The sequence below is a fragment of the Osmerus mordax genome, chromosome 1 (assembly GCF_038355195.1).
Source record: "Osmerus mordax isolate fOsmMor3 chromosome 1, fOsmMor3.pri, whole genome shotgun sequence".
NCBI classification, from domain to species: Eukaryota; Metazoa; Chordata; class Actinopteri; order Osmeriformes; family Osmeridae; genus Osmerus; species Osmerus mordax.
In genome coordinates, this window is record NC_090050.1 from 8,149,766 (window position 1) to 8,167,344 (window position 17,579).

Genomic DNA, 17,579 nt, shown 5'->3' on the forward strand with positions numbered 1-17,579 from the left:
CTGCTGGCTGAGTGAAGCGTGTTAGCAGGTAATAAAAAAAACACAAACAAATCTATTTCCAGTGCTCAAACTAACGTTCTGTTTTGAAATGCATTCAATTCATCTCCTTAACGCCGTTCTGCTATAAAAAGTTGGACCAAGGACAGATTTGCTAGTTTACACGAGCTTCTGCTGTGTTTCGCAATTTTCTGGTGAATTGTTCCCTGGCATGCAATGTCGGGATTGGGTTGAGCGTTGAGGCCATTTTCGTTAGAATTGATCAAGCTTTGTGGTAGCTGAGCTTAATGCTACCAGCGTTTTGATGTTTTTTCGACGACAAACTCGTGTCGCTGTCATTTGGAAATCGACATTGTTCTCAGACTTGCTCGGTTATGGTTTTAAAGTAATGCTATTCAGTGTTACTAAGCATATATTTGAGCTGGTGGCAAGCATTGTGTGAGTTTGCTCACTGCTAAGCTAGCTAGCTAAGTTCTAGCTTACCCAGCTAGGACAAAGGGTCTAGCTGTGGTCCCAATGCTAGGTGGCCACTGGGACCCCACACCATTTGTAACATTAATGCTTGCCCCAAGAATTCACACTAAAATGAACTGACAACTCGAAAGAATGAACGCACTTTTATATTAGGTGTTAACCTACACGTTGCTGTGATTCAGTAGCATAACGGTTAGCTATGAGATGACTATCCATTAACATGGGAAAAGCATTGTGTACAACAACCTATTGTATGTACCTCTGTCAGTGTCGATGGCCACTTAATGCATTCGAGTCGGGTAAAGACCTACAATGTTACGGGTTGTGAAAGATATTGTATACGATTTTATCATCCCGAATGGATAACTGGCATTGGTGAAACCACTGTTCTTGACAAGTCAGTGTGACCGTGCAATGTGATTTGGTGCTTGAGCTGCGCCAACTTGATTTGTTATTGTTATGGACCCTCTGAGCAGTACATCCACGGAAGCATAATACCCTTCCAGTTGTACCCATATGAAATTACGTTGAAAGTGATTTCATATGACAAAATATTTAGCAATCCTAATGTCCTAGTCATCATTTTATACCCATTTTGGAATCAGTGGGAAACGTTTTGTATCGTTATTAGAGCATATTATGGCCAACGCCGAGAATCATGTCTAGCGTAGGCCTACACATCTTTATTGTCCGACCTCCGACTGGTGGTAATAATGGGCTCAGTACAATGCAATTGTATATTGTAATTGTATTATTTTGCTGACATAAAACATTTATAAATGCATTAGGCAACCAGAATGCAGAAACACCCCTTTACAGTGTACGGTTCACACAATAACTTCACGCAAAATGGACCCATTGTAAGAATAAAGATGCTTGTGTGTGAATGAGAGGGGGAAAAAAAACCAGATGCTGACCCTGTCAACCTCACAGCGTGTGAAGAGATCTTGATTGGTTTCACACCTGTCTCTATGTTCAGAGATAATTCGATTCAAGTTGGCTCAAACAGCCATAACCCCTATTTACAAACATAACCAACTGACTTTTGTCTCCAAGAGAAGCAGTCGGTTTCCTAGACTCATCAAGGGGCAAGGGATCACTTTAAATGCTCATGACGGCAGTAAACAAAGTAGTGCTTCCCCAAAACGGTCTCGAAGAGTGACTTTGCCCAACTGTGGTGCTCCCTTGTTTGAGACATTCTCATGAATATTTAGGTCAGGCTAAATTCGCAGTGTATCTCAGGGGTATGGTGTTAATATGAAGGTGTGTGCATGGGCAGTAGGTTAGGTATTCATGTTGCAATAGGAGGTTTAAATCCAGCCTATTGATTTTTTTTATTCTTTAATTTATGAGATGTTAAATACCACATACAGCTACACATATTAACACTTCCCTTGTGTTTTTTTTTTATGCAATGGAAGTGGCAGAGTCGTTTTTGAGTAGCTTGCTTTGCGGAGCCTGCCAACTGCTTTGGAGCGTGGAAGAAACCACAATTTCTGTAATGTCATAGCAGATTAGCTAGGTTAACCACCAGATCATTTTAGTCAACCACATTTCTGTTTTGACAGATGGTGCTCCTCCTATCATGCATCCTCCCTGCAATTAGTCACCTTTTTCTTATAGAAAAGTTGTACTTGGGTGGGGTAGGTAAGGCAATTTGTCTTTGAGGAATGAAACAATCGCACCTGATTTGGTTTTGGGTCTGTCTGTAACATCTGGGATGTGGTAAGCGGATGTGTGTTGGTGGAAAGCGAGCTTTAAGCCCGGGTACTATTTCACGCGCTGCATGCTTGGATGGGGTGTAAGAGGAGTCCAAGCTGATCCACCCTCCTTGACCTAAATGTACGGCAATGCGGTTACATCACCGTGCGAGCGTTAGGGATGTGGGTGTGTATGAGGAGTGTGGGTGTGCAGGGGCCCCCGTAAGGGTGGTATGCAGTGTTGTGCAATCCAGTCTGGCTCTGTATAGTGGGGAGATCTAAAATGGGCTACTCATGGAAAACTCTTCAGCTCTCTGAAAACTGTTGAGAAAATATCTCTAATGAAATATGACACAATCTTAGTTTTTATTTTATTCAGAATGTAAATAAAAAAAATTAATTGAGAAATGAAAATAAAGAGCGTTGTCAAATTAAATTACATCCTAAATGTTATATTTGCTAGCTTGAATTAACTACAGTTTCCCACCATGCAAGTTTGACCCGGTCTTGTGAAAACTAATTATTTCCCAGTCATCATCTGAAGTCAGATCTGGACAGTCCTGGCCATGTCAGGACAGCGTTTGGGTTTTATCCATTCCTGAGTGCTTCTTCGGTTCGGTTCGGAAGACCTGTGGTATTCAACTTCAACAAAGATTTACCTTTCTGACACTGTTCAACGTTGTGCTCCAAAATGTCTGATTTCATGATGCTGTGCACATGGTCAACGCACCAAAAGGCATAGCCACCTTGCCTCCATGTCTGACTGTTGGAAAGTGAAGGCTTTCTTTGAAGGTTTCATTTCGTTTTCTGTTAAGATCGAGAGAACAGGTTGAACTAGGTCTCAATTTCCCAGAACGATTTAGGCTTGTTAGGTGTATTATGTCTCTTTGAGCTTTCTCTCATCTCTTATCAGGGTATCCTCTTCCAGACTACTCTTGGAAAGAGCTGATGACAAATAGTTGCAATTCTATCATACCCGGTCTTAAATTCAGATTGAATCTGTTTGACTGTTGATCCTGGTACTTTCTCCACAACTTCAACAATATTAGCAAACTTCCATGAAGTCCTGTTGTCCATTCAAACTGGTTTAATAAAGGATTGATTCTCTGAACCGTACCAAAGTAAAGTAGAATCTTCTGCTTTAAACATTAACAAGTTTGAGGTGCCAATAATATGATCAGGTCCTTAATTAGGGAATATGGAAAAGCTCATTTTGTTCTAAATTAATACTTCTGGGGATATGGAAAAAGTACAAGGATAAGTGTTTTCTGATCACAACTGTGTATGTATCTGTATCTGACCATATCCTCTTATGTTTTTTTCTTCTTCTCTGCCCCCCCCCCCCCCCCCCCTCCAGATTTTTCTATTTTGTACATACATAGTTTTGTATATACTGTATATGATGACCTCGCTGGGCGGCGACAAGGCCCGAGGCCCTCGGGACAAAGCGCTGCCTGCTTCCACACACATCACCCAACCACAGAAACAGCTCCAGGTGAGTGCCGCCTGTACACATACACACACAGGCTGAAGCAAGGATGCAAACACACCGGCACATGCAGTCAGTTGCATGAAGCTGCGTGTGTACATAACACAATAAACTTCTTCCTCCTTCCTTCTGTCACTTGTCCTCTTGTTCTTTTGTACAATGCCATTGTCTCCTCCAACCACCCCTTCCTGTCTTTCACCCCCCTTTTTTGGTCTCTACTTTCTACTCCTCCATCCCATGTTCTCTTGTGTTTATTCCCCCCCCCCCCCCCCCCATTTTAACCCTGTATATTTCTCTCACACCTCTTCTCTCATTCCCATTGCATATTGTACACCTCTACCTGACCCCCCCTGCTTTCACATGTCCCGTCCCCCCCCTCCACCATACTTGTCACATTTTCTCATCCCTCCTTATTGACCTCTTTGCTGCGCTCTCCTTCCTCCCCTCTCCTCCTGTGCCCCTACCTCCCTGCCAGGCAACCGCTGAGCAGATCCGGCTCGCCCAGATGATCTACGACAAGAATGATGCTGACTTTGAGGGCAAAGTTAACCAGGTGAGTCCCCAGGGCTCGTTCCCGACTGGGGCCCCTTTGTGTCAGCGGCCGGCAGGCTACCATGGGTGTGCTCTCCAGTATTCTTCCACTACACGCTCACACAACCATGAAAGAGGGATCGTCAACTGATTTGTGCAGTCTCCAGTTACGCTACATGCTCCTGTTTTGTGTGTAGCTACCTGTGTGTGCTACACTCGCAGATATCTCTGATACATCTGCGTAGGTCCTTTCTTTCTTTGGATTTCACAGTATGTCCTTGCATAAACACAAAGGGCTGAAAAGAAGAAAAACCATTCTACTGCTCGTTGCCTTTGCAGTCTAATAGATAACTCTCTGGGCATCTTTTTCATGCCACTTCAGGTATGTTTTGCGTATATTTCGCAGAGTTTGTCGCCTAGTATTCGGTGCAGGTTATGGTTGTCAGGAGGAGCAGCATACCAGAGCAGTGTCTCCTCTTCCCACACGGCCTCTTCATCAGTGCTTTCTCTCACAACCTCGTTTTCATTCCAAAACCACAATTCAAACACAGCTCATCAGTCAGTAAATCAAGCAGTTCATTTATACCCGCAATAACTGAGTATAATTCATATATACGATCTCACTGACGTCCTGGTAACTTGCGCAATGGAACATACCAAAACTTTTTTAGGGTTAGACTGTAACCTGAAACAGTTACAGTGGTTATCTGCGGTTCCAAAATCTGTGTTGTGTGTGTGTGTGTCCGGCAGTTGATGGAGGTGACGGGGAAGAACCAGGACGAGTGCATGGTGGCACTCCACGACTGCAACGAGGATGTCAACAGAGCCATTAACTTCCTCCTGGAGAGCACTTCTGACACGGTAGGCACTGCAAGCCAACTCCTCCTCCTCCTCTTCATTTAGTCCCCTTTGACCTCGTAGGACACAGTCTCGCTTCCTGGCCAATAAGGCTTCTGTATGGACCAATTCTGTCACTTCTGTTTTTTTCTTTCTTCAACAGATAAGGGTGTAACTTTGGCTCATATGGTGGGGGAGAGGGTAGAGCTCCACAAGTTTTAAAAACGGATAAAAAAATAGGCGGTAGAAACATTCAAAAATGTGAGGCCTGCCCCTAGTGCAATCTGCATCAATGTTAAGATTGTTTATTCTGTCTCTTCAATAACTTCAATTTAGCTAAAAATCAGGTATCTAACACCTTAATAAATGACCTTCAGTTCTGATTTCGTATTCGTCAATAATGATGATTCTTTGTGTTGTGGGGTCTGGAAATGGCCAGCGTCCGTTTCATGCAACTTTTGTCTTTCCTGGGTTGTGTTGCAAGATGCAGTCAGCTGATTTGGCTCCAGGCACCTAAGCTAGGATACATAAAAACTCAGATTGGAAATCATAAGCATTGCGCAACGCATCTCAGTGACCCTTGCCCCAGTACCCCATGGAAAAACCGCCTTTCCCAACTTACTCCGCAAACATTCAGCCCTGTAACTGCCGGGCAGTTGCATAAATACACACTATTGTGTTCTATTTTTTCCTTCTCTATTGATCAAGAAAGAGTAATGTGGAACAGTCGACCAAATGGAGGCTGAACACTTGCCTCTTATCTTTCCAGTGCTGGGAGGATTCAGGGTTAAAGTGAATCCAAGCATTTCTGAGCAAGGCTGGGCAGCACAGATGGTGAGAGAGTCACTGTGCCAGTCAGCCGACCAACCAGCCAGTCGACTAGTCTTCCTTGCTCATGTTGTTATGATCAATGGTGGTGGTTTCCAGGAAATCCTGAAATGTGAAACCTACTTCTGAACTGTGGAGAGGCTGTGTAGTTGTGTTTCGGTGTCAAGCGCTGTTCTGTCACACACACTCACAGCCACACACACAGCCCGCATGGTTGGGATACTTGGGCTGTCAGCGTGCGGAGTAAAGTTAGACTCCGAATGTATACATGCTGCAAGCTGATCCAGCAGCCATGTGCTGACCTCAGGGGCGATAGTAGTAATGGAGAAGAGAGTTGGAGAGTTGGATGTGTAGGGACAAATGCAACATGCAAAATATTGTGAAGATTTCCATTGTGTGTCATACTTGGTTATGGTTTAATGGTTGTTTGAATAATGACCTGAAATAACACACTTCAATACAGGCCGGTTGATTAGCTGTGGATTAGTAGCCTGCCTGCTGTAATTTATGCATGCACTGTTTATAGGTTGCATTGGATAAAAGCATCATTCTTTTTGAATGATATGTAAATTAGTTGGTCCTTTCACAAGTGCTTGATTGAGGGATATGTGTGGGTAATAATAAATGTTTAAACTGTAGCTTACTGATTCATTTCCCTGTTTGTTTCTTTGATCACTATTGACCCTTAGTCCTTCCCATCTGTTTTGCCTCTCTTTCTCTTTCACCTCCTTTTGCCCTGGCCGCCCTCCCATCCTACTCTCACTCTTTCTACCTCTCTCTCTCTGGGCCTCCTATCGCTCTTTCTCTCATTACCTGTCCCTCCATCTCTCCCTCTGTTGCTCTCTTTACTGCCCCCTGGTTCCTCAGACCTCCTGGGAGACAGTGGGGAAGAAGAAGCCCCTGGTGAAGGACGGCCCGTCGGAGGGCAAGGAGAACAAGGAGAACCGGGAGAAGAGGGCAGAGAGAGAGGGCAGCCGGGGGCGAGGGGGCGCCAACCGGAGGGGCAAAGGGGCCAGTCGCAACCGACAAGGTGAAAGAAAGGAACAATGAGGGGGAAAAGACAGTTATGTCCTTCTGTTGAATCACAAATCCTGGAGTGGCCATTTTGTTTTGGGCCGTCAACATTAGTCATTGTGAAAGGTGTTAGCCGTCGTGTCTCCACTGTTCGCAGCGCTGACGGAGAACTTGAAGTCTTCTCTTCCTCTCTTCCCGTTTGTGCAGGGCGGCCGGAGGAGAACGGCGTGGAGGTGGCCCCAGTAGAGAGGGTGGAGAGCTCGGCTGAGCGAGGCCGCAGGGGAAGAGGGCGAGGTGAGTGCATAGGCTGCCCCTTCGGCAGCTCAGGCCCCGTACACGCTCTCTTTGGCCAAGGTCAGTACCATCAATCCTCAGCCGACATCCCTTAACGTGCTCCCCAACAAAGGTTTTGTCAACTTGCGCTTTGCTTGCGTCTTGCTGACTGTGTGTGTGTGTGTGTGTGTGTGTGTGTGTGTGTGTGTGTGTGTTATAGGATCGGGAGGCCGAGGTAGAGGCAGGGGGCCACCAGTGAGCAGGTTCTCTGCCCAGGGAATGGGGTAGGCTTCACACACACACACAACTTCTCACACACCAACACATAATTATCCTCTCCTGGCTCTTCCTTGTTTTTGTCGTTGGTCGTCGTTCCTTAACGTCAAACCAGCCCTCCCCCACACCTAATAATACTCTGCTCCCCCCCTGTGCTCCCCCCCCGCACACACAGGACCTTCAACCCAGCGGACTACACCTCAGACAGAAGCGCGGGGACCACACAGGGAGAAGCGTGGGAGACAGGGGCCAACAACAACAGCACAGATGGGACAGGTGTGGGCGCCACACGGGGTACACGCTCTAGTCCAAACACTGGTTCTGGTCCCTCTCTCATAGAAGTGGACGACCTTTTAACCCATCAGCATTTTTCCAGGAAACGTACGTCGAGTTCACATCTCCGCCTGACTTTGTCGTCTGCTCACCCCCACAGTTGCCTGGAGAAGCACTATGGACGACTGGGCAGCCGAGGACTGGAGCGAGGACGTAAGTGTGAGTATCGAATTGTTGAGTTGCAAAGTGGCGAGACGCGCTGGTACCCGAGATGGCGTTAAACGCGCACCGCACTGTCCTACTTAAAACAAAGTGAGAACATGGCATTAAAACCTACACCACCTGCCGGTGTGTGTTCATGACCAACCGCCCCACCTCCCTCTCTCCCTCAGCTCTCTGAGACCAAAGTGTTCACCTCCTCCTGTGCGCCTGCTGCTGAGAACCACATCACAACTGGGCAAAGGTAACCTCCACCTCCCCCCATAAGCAGTGTAAACGGCCTGTTTTCGTGTTTCCACAGTAGGAAGGGCTTTTAATCGTGATTTCAAATGCGTGGAAAGGTCACCAGGTGAATCAAGTCCCTTTTTCGGTTCTTACTGTTACGATTAGCACTCGCTCAGTGTGTTAAATTCAAGTAGGTCTGCATAAGGATGAATGTGTTTTTCTTACTGTAAATGTCATTAAACTAACCTGTAAGAACTGTGTTGATATAATTACTTGAATAAAGCCCAATTTATTAATGTTAGGCCCCATTAATACATTTGCTGATGTGTATTTGAAGATTCCCAAGTGATGCATCTCTAAATCAGGTCCCCATACACATGACGTTTATCTTTAAAGATGCTGCATATAACAGTTGGGAAAGTAGACACAGCAGGTTGCTGCAAATTGATCCCCTCAGCCAAGCAAATTCATCAATCACTCGGCTATTGTTGTACTTGCGATGCATGTCAAGCTATCCTTTTCACAATTTTTGTAAAAGAATTTCCCCATTTTACATCAGTCTAAATAAAATCCCCATTTTCTTTATCGAGTTGGTTTATCGTATGAAAGCCAGTCGTCCTTCATGAACGTTGTGAATGGACTGTGTCTCTCTCTCTCTTGCCAGTGTGGACCTGGCTACCCTGCTGCAGAAGCCTGTGGGGGTACGAGGAGAGGAGGGGGGTATCAAAGCCCCCTCGGCCCAGAACTTGGTCTTCACCAACTCCCACCACCACCACCCCCCGGCCCAAACCCGCAACGGGACGGGCATGAGTACAGGCACCACCAGCTACGCACACGCTGCCCTGGTGAGCCCACCCTCAAACCACGCTGGGGCCTGCTAGTTAGGAGGTTGGGGTGCAATCCCCCCCCCATCCCCCCCAGTGTTCAGACCCCGTCAGTGGGGGCCCCCTATTGCTTGGCCCCCCAGCTGGCATCAAGGAGTGGGGACCAGTATACCAACCTCAGAGTGTATTTGTGCTTCAAGCCAGCCTCACTTCAGGCCCTTCTGACTCAGCAAGACTTATTTACAGGGATAACAGTTCATGTTTTCTTTCTAGAGCCTATATCATTTCTACGTATTTCTAACATCTTAATGCTACGTCTCCCCCCCTCCCCTCTCAGTCCTCGGTGCTGGGCGCAGGGTTCGGGGACCTGGGCCAGTCCAAGAGGAGTCAGTCCAGTCCTGGGGCCCAAATCCTGGAGCAGCTCAAGGGGCCGGGCCTGGGGCCCCTGCCCTCCTCTCAGGCCCCTCCACCCAGCACACAGCTGGGCAGCCCCCTGGGGAGGCTGCCTGGGCTGGGGGCTCACGGGGCCCCACCCTCCACGTCCAGCTGGGATATTAAAAGCTCGGAGCCCAGCGCCTCCCAGTTTAGCCGTGAGTTGTGTGTGTGTGTGTGTGTGGGGGGGGGGGTCATTCTTGGGTTTCATTTTTGGGGGTTTTAGGAGCGTTAGCTAACGTTAGCAGTGGCTAACTTTGTGAGTTGTGTTGCTATAAGTGATAATGACACTGACCACATGATATCTGCATTGAGTCTGTCCAAACCTTCCGGTACTCAATCTAGCACACATCTAGAAAGGGCATGAGCATGGCGTCATCAATTCAACAGACATACACAGAGATACTCACACTTTGTTCAATATAAGTATTATGACCGATTATCATGAGATTATCATAGTCTCTTCATGTCTGAGACTTTGATAGAAAGGTGAAAGCAGACTACCAATTATCATTTCAAGGACATGGCACTGGTTCACGTTTGCACATTTTACCTACAAAAACCCAGTTTTAAAAGCGTGCGTTTGCTTGTGAGTGAGGGTGAACAGTCCGAGTGAATTTGTGGCTGTGTGCAAGTTTTTGTCCACCCTGGCTAATCTCTCCCCCCGTCCCTCCAGGGGAGTTTGCCCTGCAGCCCGAACCCTCCCTGGTGCTGAGCCAGCTGGGCCAGAGACACTCCGGCCCCCCCCTGCCCCTGGCCTGCCAGCCGCAGCCCCCCACCTCCTCCGCCCCCTCCCAGCAGACTGCGGCCAGTGCCGAGGTCTCCGCCGCCGCCACCTCGCCCGCCCAGGAAGGACCCTTGCTCACGGCCAGCGGCGGCTCCAAGACTGCCCCCAGCGTAGGGCCGGACCCTCAGGGCAGCAACACGCCGCAGCAGCAGCGGGCACAGCTAAAGGTTCAGAAACGAAGGATACCTCCCTCTTCTAAGGTAACGTTCTGAAGGGGGGAGAGGGGGGGGGGGGGTGGTACCAAACCTTTTTAAGAAGCTTGAGTAGGAGCCTGGGGGGAAATCGGTGCACAGTGCGGCAGAAGCCATTAAATTTGGAATTGGAACAGGAGATCTAGCGGAAGTCAATGAGACATGAGGATTTCCAAATACCGTGCTGAAAAATGATCACAGTGACTATGATTATATGGTCAGTCTTGCGTACTAAAGGACAGACATGGAAATAGTATGACGACAATAACAAGAGCTCTCCCACGGTTCTCCCAGATCCCCTCCTCCGCGGTGGAGATGCCCGGCTCGGCTGACGTCCCCGGCCTCAACCTGCAGTTCGGGGCCCTGGACTTTGGCTCGGAGTCGGCGCTGCCGGACTTTGGCTCGGCGGACAACTGCGGTGGCGTGGGGTCCAGGGAGTCCCCCCCTGCCCCGGCACAAGCCCCCCAGAACCAGAGCAGCCTCTATTCCAAACCCCACAGGTGGGTCACCAGCTGGGCAGAACGCTAGCTAACATAAGAGTTGTTTTATCCATGGTTAGATACAGGGTAATGAGCTTGTCATTGGTAATACGTACTTGAACAGTTAAAGAAAACAGAAATATTGGGCATACAGGCAATGTATAATGCTTGCATTCTGTTGAGTCCACCTACAACCGGGAACAACTTTATATTTTAGCAGTTATGAGCAGAATGGATGTTTAAATGTTGCCAGTTATGGATCCTTGCATGTGAACGAGAATACGGGGGCCTTAGTTTTTGTGCTTCTTCTTCACAGTGAGTCTTTAGTCGGCCCACTCTCTTCCTCGGAACCCATCTACCCCTCCCCGTCGGTTGCAATGCCCAGCCTCGCCCCCTCCTTGCTGGGCACGGCCAGCTCCGTGGCCCCCCACTCCTCCTCCTCCTCGGTCCCCTCCTCGGTCCCCTCCTCCTCGCCCTTTGTCTCAGCGGGGAGCGACTATGACTGCGGCGTGGCTCCTCACTCACGTCTGGCCTTCTCTCAGAGCAAAGAGAACCCAGGACCGGTCATGGTGAGTCCAGAACTTCTCAGAAGGGTTTCCGGAATGTTCTGATGATGTTCCGATGCTGCTAACTGGCTGGCCGAGCTCTGTGGTGTTGCACTGTGTTCAGTCATTCTAACTACGTGTGACATGGTTTTAAGATGGCCGATTGTACATGCTTTGATTCAATAAAACGCTGTAATGATGAAGTTAGTATTTTGGGGATATTAAGAAGGGGTAGCATTTCATGCTCTTTTTTTATTTTTTGTTTCAACAGAATGGTCTGAATGGTGTAAGGAGCGCAGCTGCTCTCGACAGTAAGTGTGCTATAAAATGTTTTATTATTCTGCATTTGTCAGTGTATAAGCCAACATTATTAGCTTGCACCTCAGTCAGCTTTGAACAGATGTGTTCTGAAATGCACATGCGATTACAACGTTTCCCTCGCCAAGTTGCTTATCTACCTTGTACACAAGTTCATCAAAGGTGGACTTGATACATTTGACAGGAGCCTTTAGGTTAGACAGGCTGTTACCTCAGGCTTGACTGCTCCTAATCTACCGTTCCTAAAATAACCCTTTTAGAACACGGCTCCGCGACTTTCACCGTGCGTTCTGTCGCTCTCTCCCTGCCAGCCCCGTCAGTGGCGTCCACACCAAAGTCCGAGTCTCCGGCGTCTCTGAGCCTCAGCACCAGCAGTGCCCCCCCCGCCCACATGCCCCCCTCCCACAGCGCTGCGCTCTCCAGCCTGGCGACCGACATGACCTCGGCCAGCCTAGCACAACTCAACAGGTAGAACGACCCCCTGATGGGTGGATCTCTGACGCATGTTAAGGAGGTGAATGTGATTGTTTTCGAAAGTCTTTTTTTTTTTTCTTACTCCTGCCTCTGTCTCCCTCCACTGTAGCCATGTCAGTAGTAGTCATTCCTCAGTCTCAGCTCTCGGATCCAGCTCCCTCACGGTGAGTACTTCCGAACTCACACACACACACACGCACACACATCCGTAACTGACAATTTACCCCAGACTAACCGTCTCCACTCCTCCCCATGCAGTACACCAGTGTGGACAGCAACGTGAGCTCTCTGGCGCCCCTATCAGGCTCCTCCTTCTCGTCAGCTCCGCCTCCCTCGGCCCACCTGGTCAACAGTAGCATCAGCCAGCTGGGTCACATGAGCAGCATGATGAGCGGGGCCGGGGGGGTTCATGCCGCCCTGGGCCTGGGCCCGAACGGAACCAGCTCCAACCTCAACACCCCCAGGACCGCCCCGCTGCTCTCCTCCTCCACTGGTACACACACACACACAGAATATGCACACATACACTCCCACCCACGCACCTATACACACAGAATCCTTTAATAGTCTTATTACAGAACTTAATAGTCCTTTTACATGACATTGCAAAAATGGACAGCATTGACAAGTATTAATGGAAGTCCAAGGAGGAAATATGGGTAAAAAAAGATTGGTCGAGCACATCAACCTAAGACGAGTTAAATGGCCTGAGAGAAAAACTGTTCTTTTTTTTCCTCTCTGAACATCTGTAATAATCAACACTATAAAAGGTATTTGGTAGCAAATCCTTGGATCAAAATAACCATTAAGAAATTCCTGTGGATATGTTTACTCCATCATGGATACAGAAGATGAGTCGCTCTGGATAAGAGTGCTAAATGACTAAATGTAAATGTAAGATTACCCATTTCCTTTGAATCTGTGCTGTGGTAACCCACTCTACACCTGTGTTAGTAAGACATCTTGTTTGTACATCTTTCCAAGGTCCTTTTTAGCCAGTCCATGGTGTGTGACACTAAACATACAAATGTAGATTGTGGCTGCGTACAATCAATTAAGATTCTGTCTTCGTTTCCCCCTCCCCTCCTCCCCAGGGAAAGCTCCCCCTAACTTGTCCCAGGGGGTTCCCCCGCTGCTGCCCAACCAGTACATCATGGGTCCAGGAGGGCTGCTGCCAGCCTACCCAGTAAGTCTCCCTCCCTCCCTTGTATCACACATTAGTTATTAAGAGTCTTTGTGTGAGCGCACACGTGATGTCCATAAGGTTGGACTAGAGGGATGAAAAGTCTGACTGCCCCTGATCGGACTCGTCTGTCTGCGACTACGTGTGTGTGTGACACTCATTGTCCTGTCCCCTCACAGCAGATCTACGGATATGAGGACCTCCACATGTTACAGTCCAGACTGCCAATGGTGAGTAGGACTGTCTGTCTGCAGCGCAGAGAGGTTTACCGCACGCAGACTGTCACAAGTCCGCACCCCGGCCTCTCGACCCCTCCGAGTCTATTCAGGGTACAGTTTAAGTAGCCAGAGGAAGTCTTCACGTCAGTCATTCGAGTGGAGAGACATTCAGGAGCCAGAGAGCTAGCCCTCGTCTCTGACCGCCCCTTCCCCTCTTCTCCTCAGCCCTCTTTGCAGGATTACTATGGAATCACATTCCCTGGCCCCACAGCTCTCTCTGGTAGAGATGGAAGCCTTGCCAATAACCCTTACTCGGGTAAGTTACTTAACCCCCCTTCCCTGAAACCCCTCCTAGGACATGTCTCTGGCCCATCTTTGCTTTAAATTGCCTTTCTCATAGGGTGAAAGGTGATATTGGGTTTTTGAATTCCTTGTAATCTTGTTAGGCTCAATGACTGTTGCGTTGTTTGTGAAGGAAGATGACAAAGTTACGTTTAGGTGATTACATGAAGTTATTACAGTAGAAGGAAGTATCAATTTAAACAGATTTAGCTTAAATGGTAGTTGGTAGGTGTGGTAGACAGTGTCATTAATTGTCACTTCTTTGTTTATTATAAATTATAACTTTCTATCCCTGTTTTATGAGGAATTAATATTTCGTGTTTCTACTATTTTATATTTAAACAATTAAACAAATACACACCCTTGTGGATAACCTTTGTATTTGTCTTTTACTATAGTATTTTTTCCCCTCTTATCCCAACGCGATTCAGGTGAAGTCACCAAGTTTGGCCGCGGTGACTCCACCTCCCCAGCCCCCCCCACCAGCCTGTCCGCCCCCCAGCCCCCCCAGGGCCAGAACCAGGGCCAGAGCCAGCCCCAGCCCCCCCAGCCCCAGGGCCAGCCCCAGGGCCAGCACCACAGCAGCCAGCAGGCCTTCCTGCCTCCGGGCTACAGCTACACGGGCCTGCCCTACTACGCCGGCATGCCCAGCGCCGTGCCCAGCGCAGCCTTCCAGTACGCCCCCACCATGTTCGTGCCCCCGGGCAGCCAGGGCCCGTCGTCTGCCAAGCAGCATGGCATGGGCCTTGGCCTGGGGAACCCGTCGGCCAGCCCCTTCCAGCAGCAACAGCAGCAACAGCAGGCCAGCAGCTACGGCCAGCACACCTTCAGCTCAGGTGACAAACACACACTGACACGTTGAATTGGTAAAACTCACTCCTCGGTATAAAAACCACCCACCTGCGCCATTAAAGAGCTAGCTTTCCGGTGGTGTTGCTGGTTAAAGAGGGGGTTTATTAAAGGTGGTGGTCACGTAAGTCAGAGGACCCCAGTTTGAACCCCAGTATGGGCAAGATTGGAAGGAAGTAACTGATGAGTGATGGTACACCTGTTACACACACACACACGGAACTGAGTTCTATGGGTTAAACTCACTCCTTAGTATAAATACCCCCACTCCAACCTGGCCAACTGTTTTGTAAGAGGTGGTCAGTTGCTTGCCAGAATCAGAAGAGTCCAGATTGAATCCTGGTCGGGGCAAGAGACTGAACAAAGGAACAGATACTGACACAAAGACTGACGAGCCACAAAGACACGCACACACAACACAGTGGAGTCCTACTCTGCGTCTGGCTTCCCTTTACAACGAGCTTGGGCTCACACTGCAGCCCTAGAGATGGGAGGCAGTTCACTCTGAGCTACTGCTATCACCTCTGTCATTGTTGTTGAAGTATGTTTCGGGCCACAATTGAATGCACATAGAAATGAATACATAACAATAAAGCATTCAATTGAATGGAAAACAATAAGAAATAAACTATATTTTGACCAAAAAGGTGTAGACTGAAGCTTGAGCTTGTTATACCTACCTTTTTACGTAACATATTCTATCAGGCAACCCTTATAACAACTACACTTAATTTTCAACAGGCTAAAACCCTATAACAACTAAATTATAAAGACCTTACTTTGTCTTCGGTTAATGTGTGGCATTCCAACATTCTATGCGAGTCGAGGGATGAGATGGGAAATCCGACTTGTGGAGTTGAACGCTCTCTGCTGTCGTCTCAGGGTACGAGGACCTGACCCAGGGGCCAGCAGGAGGGGACTACAGCAAAGGCTACAGCAACTCCTCCCAGACACAGGCCAAATCTACTGCTACAGGCCCTGGAAAAGGTCAACACATACTTCCTGTTACATTATTACATCAGATTCTCATTGGTCGTTTGGAGGACAGATAAATGCTGACGCACCACGGAAAAAAATAATATATGAAATGAAAAAGACTGCTGTTACATTGTTGGCTGTCATGAGATATTTGAAATATGGATACAATGATAGATGTTGTGTTGTTGTAATTTGCCAGTATTAGTGAATTTCTTTGTAGAGCTATGTACCAGTGGTGAAATCTATCTGATACATTGTATGATGCTTCCTGTCAAATGAGCAAACATTTGGGGGTAGGGAAGGGCGAGGGGTTTGGTAAATTGACTTTGTGCTAATCTCCCCTTCCTGTAGGTGTCTCTGTGACATCAAGCAACTCTGGAGTGCCAGACATCAGTGGAACTGTTTACAACAAGACCCAGGTGAGGTCTCTTGCTTGCTATGGTCAGGATTCTGTGATTTCATGTACCAACAATGGTCTTTTGATGGGTTTTAGTATGCAAAAACCTAATGTGCCGTGCAGAGAAACCTGTGGCTGTGTCAAGCCTACATGGATCTTTTTAAGCATTTTCTTTTACACAACATTCCCCTCAGAGGCAAATGTTATCCGACCTCTTCTCCCTGTGTCCAGGGCCTCTTAGTTATAAGTTTCCACAGTCACACCTATACTGACCCCACACATCTCATTTGCTCAATTATTTCATAAAGCATCATTGTTTTATTGATTTAGATACATATGATAAAAAATATATATGTACATATACCAACCTGTTACTTAATTCTCCATATGTGTTGCTCCCCAGTCCTTTGATAAGCAGGGTTTCCATGCGGGGACCCCCCCACCCTTCAACCTGCCGTCAGCACTGGGGGGCCCGGGGCCCCTGAACCCTGGAGGAGCCCCTGGAGGCTACGCTCCGGCCCCCTTCCTCCACATCCTCCCCGCCCACCAGCAACAACACTCCCAGCTGCTGCACCACCACCTGGCCCAGGACGGACAGGTACACACACTCTCACAAAGTCCAACATACTGCATGGCCTGCAATCCTCAATCAATTATTTGGCATCCCTTTAGAAGAGTTTTACTGGTGAAATTACTTCTTTTTAGGGCGGACCAAGTCAACGTGGCCAGTCCAGCAGCATGCAGCAGAAGAGCCAGGTCAACAAGTCCAGCTATGGCAGCTCCCCATACTGGGCCAACTGAGACTCTGCTGACACATCCGACTGATCAGACCGTAGAGGGACAAACCATTTTACAGCACCAAGCTATAAACACACTACTACCAACCCCCCCCCCCCCTCCCACTTACTCAATATCTCCCCTTTCAAATTTATGGCTGTTGTATGTAAAATATATTTATGTATGTATTTATACAGTATATATATGTATTGGTAGGACATGAAATGTGGTTTTCTGCATTTGTACATTTTTTATTTTGAAGGATGTTTTGTTTTATTTCCAAAAAAGCGATAATTGTGGAATGAAAATGAATAATCATGGAAGTAATTATGAAGTTGATGGTAAATATACTTGAACATGAACAAGCATCATGTGACGTGGTCGATTTACTTTTATGTATGCATAGATTAAGCCTTTTTAAAAACACATTTTTTGTAACTTGGTCTCCCCCATCTGTGAACTTTTTCTATTGAGGGTGACTTGAGTTGATAGCTTGACATTTTCTTTCTGCCCCATTTTCTTCCATTTGTGACTCCCTTTCTAGTTGGCTGACGTGACCAGCCATGCCTTGGATTTGATGTCAGTTTTAAATTGGGTTAATCCTCGTTGTCCAATGAAATAAAACTTCTGAACAGTTCATGCATTCAAA

The 17,579-nt window shown here is 47.6% G+C and overlaps 1 protein-coding gene across 5 annotated transcripts; it reads left to right on the forward strand.

Moving 5' to 3' along the window:
• On the forward strand, positions 1-17,567 carry ubap2a (ubiquitin associated protein 2a). 5 transcript variants are annotated; one of them, XM_067234419.1, is made up of 27 exons: positions 1-28; positions 3,529-3,666; positions 4,136-4,213; positions 4,942-5,052; positions 6,724-6,886; positions 7,078-7,224; positions 7,364-7,427; positions 7,595-7,713; positions 7,853-7,905; positions 8,085-8,155; positions 8,801-8,981; positions 9,298-9,550; positions 10,069-10,379; positions 10,665-10,870; positions 11,166-11,418; positions 11,666-11,705; positions 11,973-12,180; positions 12,296-12,350; positions 12,445-12,679; positions 13,281-13,372; positions 13,549-13,599; positions 13,813-13,903; positions 14,361-14,765; positions 15,661-15,765; positions 16,108-16,175; positions 16,557-16,751; positions 16,859-17,567. In XM_067234419.1, the coding sequence occupies exons 2-27, from the start codon at positions 3,571-3,573 to the stop codon at positions 16,952-16,954; spliced, it is 3,747 nt and encodes a 1,248-aa protein (XP_067090520.1). In that variant the 5' UTR covers positions 1-28; positions 3,529-3,570; the 3' UTR covers positions 16,955-17,567. The 5 variants fall into 5 exon arrangements, with proteins under 5 accessions (XP_067090520.1, XP_067090530.1, XP_067090539.1 ...); XM_067234429.1 differs by having other exon boundaries at positions 7,595-7,695; positions 7,853-7,911; XM_067234438.1 differs by having other exon boundaries at positions 7,595-7,695.
• The last annotated feature ends 12 nt before the right edge of the window (positions 17,568-17,579 follow it).

What these genes read in the sequence shown, in the direction of transcription:
- ubap2a (XM_067234419.1), top strand. Translation starts at nt 3,571, where the DNA reads ATGATGACCTCGCTGGGCGGCGACAAGGCCCGAGGCCCTCGGGACAAA. An exon ending in TCGGATCCAGCTCCCTCACG is followed by an intron (nt 12,351 to 12,444) that starts GTGAGTACTTCC and finishes CTCCCCATGCAG; the next exon opens with TACACCAGTGTGGACAGCAA. An exon ending in ACCTGGCCCAGGACGGACAG is followed by an intron (nt 16,752 to 16,858) that starts GTACACACACTC and finishes ACTTCTTTTTAG; the next exon opens with GGCGGACCAAGTCAACGTGG.